This window comes from Protobothrops mucrosquamatus, unplaced genomic scaffold (assembly GCF_001527695.2).
Source record: "Protobothrops mucrosquamatus isolate PMUCROS unplaced genomic scaffold, P.Mucros_1.0 scaffold7955, whole genome shotgun sequence".
NCBI lineage: Eukaryota > Metazoa > Chordata > Lepidosauria > Squamata > Viperidae > Protobothrops > Protobothrops mucrosquamatus.
This window is the reverse complement of record NW_015393752.1, coordinates 1-5031: the sequence shown is the minus strand read 5'-3', so window position 1 is coordinate 5031 and position 5031 is coordinate 1. Positions and strand designations below refer to the sequence as shown.

Genomic DNA, 5031 nt, shown 5'->3' with positions numbered 1-5031 from the left:
TATATATATATATATATATATATATATATATATATATATATATATATATATATATATATATATATATATATATATATAACAATTTTGCTTAAATGAGGATGGGCCCCTTTTATAGGTCCTCGCTTAACAATGATACTCATTCAGCATTCATGTTTGAATTTATGATGGCATTGAATGACGCGTGCTACCAGTCTTTGAAGTTCTGGCTATCAGTAGCTTCCTTACACCCACCTGATTGCGATCTAGGTGCTTGGCATCCAGGTAACAAATGCAGCTCATAGCATCCATTATCACTATTTGCAACCTAGTTTCCTGGCAAAGTCAATGGGAAAGCCAGCAGGAGGTCACAAATGGTGATTACATGTAATCCTTTCTTAGTAAACCTTACGGTTATTCACTTAATGATGGCTATTGGAACTGCTGGAATTTCTGTCACTAAGTAGCATGTTCACATGACATCCTACTTCACAATTACTTGCTTAGTGACAGAAATTCCAGCCCCAATTACAGTTGTTAAGTGAGGACTACTTGTATTTTCAAACTCCTATATGTGATTGATTCCTTACCTGGTGAATTTGTTGACATGCATTTAAGAAGTTTTTCCCCATCATGCATCACACTTTCAGTCAATGCTTGGTGCTCAGCTAAATCTTTTTTGAATTCCTGTCAAGAAATGTGAAATGTAATGCACAAAGTAGGAAAAATCATAGTAATATGGTTGGTTGCCTAGAGCAGGTCCCATTCACAAGAATTAACTTAAAAGTACAAAGGGCAGGACATTCAAGAACTACAACATGGATTCCTTTACTGGTTTACATTTTGATGTACAGTATTCCATGTTTATTTGGGAGAACATGTAAACTTCAGGCAAAATATAAAATGAGTAGCTCACTTGAACTGGAACACAGGCCTGGCTCACAGAAAGAAAGGAAGAGAGAAAGAATGGGAAAATAATGAATCAGTGTTGGTGTATAGATACCGCAGTTTCTACTATTTCTACCCAAAGATGCTGAGCAGATGTCGAGAGTATACTTTGGAACCTTTAAGTAAAATGGGGAGGGGGGAGCCAAATTCATGCTTTTAGCAATCTTTTTGCTTAAGTAGCTAAAGTTTCATGAGGGAGTTCATTTATTCCAGCTCTTTCCCTGTGCAAGTCACCAAGAGTTGTTTTGACTGCATTAGTATAGAAATATGTGCAATACATAATGAAAGAAAATCTCTTCAAAATTATAGCCAGAGAGCAGTAATTTTGTCCAGTTACTGGCTAAAAGCTAAGTGGTTTCATGTGATAGAATGAATTTCTTTTGCAAATTTTGTTTATATTTTAATCTGCCCAACAACAATTGTTCTCTAGGTAAACAACACATTAAGAATTAGAATCAGCATCCAGAATAAAGTATGCAACAGATCGATATATTTGTGTGTGTTTGTGTGTGTGTATGTTTGTGTGGGTGTGTGTGCCTCCAAGTCAGTGGACTCCTGCTGCCTTGCCTGGACTGGTCTTTGCTGTTTTCTTGACAAGGTTTTCAGAATGGGTTACTCCTTGCCTCCTTCCTAGGCTGATAGATGAAGATTCACCCAAGAAAGTCACCCAGCTGTTTTGGGCCTAAGGCAGAACTTGAACTCACAGTATCCCAGTCTCTAGCCTGGCACTTCAACCACTGCATCAAACTGGCTCTTACAAATTCCATACAGGGCATTAAAAGAGTTCAGTGTTTATGCTGATTAAGAATTTAACTAAAAATGTTTAACCGAACCAAATACTTTTGATAAGAGTTCATACCATTTTACAGCTATCTCTAACTGCCACTTTCAAGCATCAATTCTGCCAATGCAAAGAAATACATGTGATGACTTAAGTATTATCTTTCCACTGTCTTTTACAAAGGACTGCAAGAAAAGGTTATCAATAGTAGGCCTCCATATTACCCAAGTTGCGTAAATATATATGTATTACAAGTGTAATAAAAATGAACCCCACTATTGAAATTCATGAAGGAGAAAATGCAGTTACCAGGTAGTTTTGAAATGATGCTTTAACACTTTCAATGTCTGGCCTGGGAGGAGCCCAGTGATCTATAACTTCTGCCATTTTATGTAGCCAGCGAATGAGCTCTTCCAACTGATAGCAAAACATCTATATAGATAATTCAGAAAAAAAGTATTAAGCTACATTCAAATTTGGAGCCAGTGGACTTGATCGGCTTAAGCTGCACGATTGCCACAGATTATTGTATGTATTCATCGCAAGGAAACAAGAATATTTACCAAGGATATCATAATGTTTGCAAGATTTCAGAGTGCTAGCTTAATTCTACGAAATACCTATTTAGATACTCATTCAAAGCAATATTCTGTAAAGGGTATTGGTGCAAGCAAAGTACTTCTTTGAAGTGCTTGGGGGTTGGAAGTTCAGTGCAGCTACTTCAAGAGTTTTCTCGAGACTCTGCACATTTATCAACAATGTTCTGTGATACTGCCCCAAAATACAGTAGATATACATATACAGTACAATTACTGTAGGCAGAAAGTATGCTTCAAACAAAGCCTTTCATGACTCCCTACACAGCTCTGTTTATTATACTGTCATATTAATTTGTGATAAGCTAAGGATTATAGAAGACTCCATAGTCCATCGACGGACAAAGTCGTCAAATTAAAAGAACAGGATCTGGACAGAATAGCACAGGATTTAATAAGTACCGTAGTTGACTTTCTTGCTAGAATCCCTGGGGATTCAGAAAGTACCACAACACTCAATAGTGAAATGTTTCCATTTAAACAGAATGTAAATCAGCCATAACACAGGGTCTTAATTCTTGTACAAAAGAATACATCAAACTCAAAGGAAAAAAAGATATGTTGCCCAGAAGTCAAGGTGAGATAATCTATAGTAGTGTGAAAAATTTGTTAATTCTTCTGAACTACCTATATTCATGCAGTTTGATGATTTACAGCAGGGGTAGTCAACCTTGGCTCTTTTATGACTCGTGGACTTCAATTCCCAGAATTCCTGAGCCAGCTTAGCTGGCTCAGGAATTCTGGGAGTTGAAGTCCACGAGTCATAAAAGAGCCAAGGTTGACTACCCGATTTACAGTATGGTCTGAGCTTCCACAAAGACAATGAACCCCAATGGAAACTTTAAAGTATACATAATATGTTCAATTTTAACACGATGAGATGATGTTCAGATTTAGATTTTTAAAAAAATTACCTTAATACACTGCGCAAGAGAGTAATGGTCCTTCTTTTCTTCCTTGATAGAAAAGAACTCTGGGCATCTCATTTCAAGAAAATCAGTGCCAGCAGTTTCCCTTGGCTCATTTTCATGGTCCTTGCTGGTTCGATCCCTTAGAATGTCTATTTCATCAGGTTCTTGGAAACTGCACGTATGGAAAGAGTCAGAATACAATTCCCACTGGCTCTCATTGCCATCACTATCTCCTTGAATCTCTGGCAGAAGCTGCTGCCCATTCACACTGATGCAGGCGAAGCCATCTTGTTCCTGGCCATGTTCAGGTTTCTTTATAGTCAGTGTAAGATCAGTTAGTTGCTGTGCCAACGTCTCTAACTCCTTGAGTCTTGGTGGCAAGGACAGATATTCATCATCACTGGCACATTCTTTCTGTAAGGCCAATATACTTGTAGAGCGCACAAAGTTTCCACTAGCAGCTTTTCTCCTCAAAAGACACTCATGTCTATTTTTGTGGCATCCTTGCTCAGTTACAAAAGGGGAATTGGGTGGCTCAAGGCATCTAGGAGATAAACTAGGTGACATCCCTCCAGAAATGCCAATTTCGCCATCTGCCAGGGACCTTTTCCCAATCGGTGATATTCTGTAGTGAGAAACTGGAACTGAGCATTCCAGCTTTTTCAAGAAAGGACTTGAAAGTCTCTGTGCGGTAGGGCTCTCCCTGGTTTGGCGTTCTTGGTCCCACATACTCATAGACTTCAAGGTACTCTCAGGGGAAATGGAGAGGCTATCAAGATCAATTCCAGAATCATGGACAGTGGAATCTTTGAGATTTTTGGCAAGCTTGTATTTGGGCCGTAAAGGGTAAGTATAATCAAGCAAGTCCTCATATTCTTTATTAGGATTCCAAAGCGGGGACTGACGATCTGGTGATGGCGGTAGAGAATCAGGTATTGCACATGCCCAGTAATCAGCCTGGAAGGAGGACATTCTTCTCATTTGCCCCGCTATAGAGCAGCTTCTTGTGGGTGTTAGTTTCTGCATGCCCAGTTTGGGACTTTCTTCATAGTCAGTCAGATTGTTCTGATGCCAAGGAACAGGCATTTCATATGATGGACAGGCCCCAGTAGCTGAAACACTTCTTGAACTTTTCAGTTCCTGCGGTTCAAAACCAGTGTCCTCCAGAGGTTGTAAGGAACTGAAACTTCTAGGCAATACTGACATTTTGGCACAGAAATGTGGGCTTCTTTTACCTGATAAATGCCTTGGAGTGGATGAATAAGGGATAGCTAGTGCCTGTCTCCTACAGTCAGTATCAGGATTGCTAATGGATCTGGCAGCAGAACTAAAAAAAGTAGCACCTGGAACTTTTGTTGGGAGAACTCCTGGAAATTCCAGCATACCGTGAAATGGCTTAGTTCCATCAGAGCTCTTCACTGTATTCCTCTGAACAGTTTGTTTCATAAAGGAAAAAACAAAAAAAAGAAATGTCATATTCCAGGACATTTAATTCAGAGTAGCTAACTATCTTTAGCTTAACTCACAAGAATTAAGTCGGTATTTACATGGATTTAAGCCGTGAGCTGTGACTGCTATATCCATCAGTAGATGGATTTTTTTTAAATTATATGTATATGCCACCCAAATTCCAGAGATTCATAAGATACATTAGGTGTCATATAAAATGCGCATTATTTTATCCTATCGTATGATTTAAACATGGCAGAAAGCTAAGAATATGCAAATATACCCACTCAATTCCTGTTTGACAAACCAGCTGCAGGAGCCACCCAACAAGGGACAAATTATATTAAAGGACAAAGCATGATGCGCTTTA

At 38.8% G+C, this 5031-nt stretch overlaps 1 protein-coding gene across 3 annotated transcripts in view; it reads right to left on the bottom strand.

Moving 5' to 3' along the window:
- The window catches only part of LOC107300682 (centrosomal protein of 68 kDa-like), a 13092-nt gene extending 8454 nt beyond the window's left edge, over positions 1 to 4638 (bottom strand). For all 3 annotated transcript variants that reach the window (XR_001549233.2, XM_015829987.1, XM_015829986.2), the window contains exons 1-3: positions 3216 to 4638; positions 2015 to 2137; positions 567 to 663 (exon numbers count right to left, since the gene is read on the bottom strand). Coding sequence is in view for 2 of the 3 variants with exons in the window: in XM_015829987.1 (XP_015685473.1) it covers positions 567 to 663; positions 2015 to 2137; positions 3216 to 4595 (1600 nt within the window). In the remaining variant the exon portion in view is untranslated. The remainder of the gene's footprint in view (positions 1 to 566; positions 664 to 2014; positions 2138 to 3215) is intronic.
- Positions 4639 to 5031: the final 393 nt, after the last annotated feature.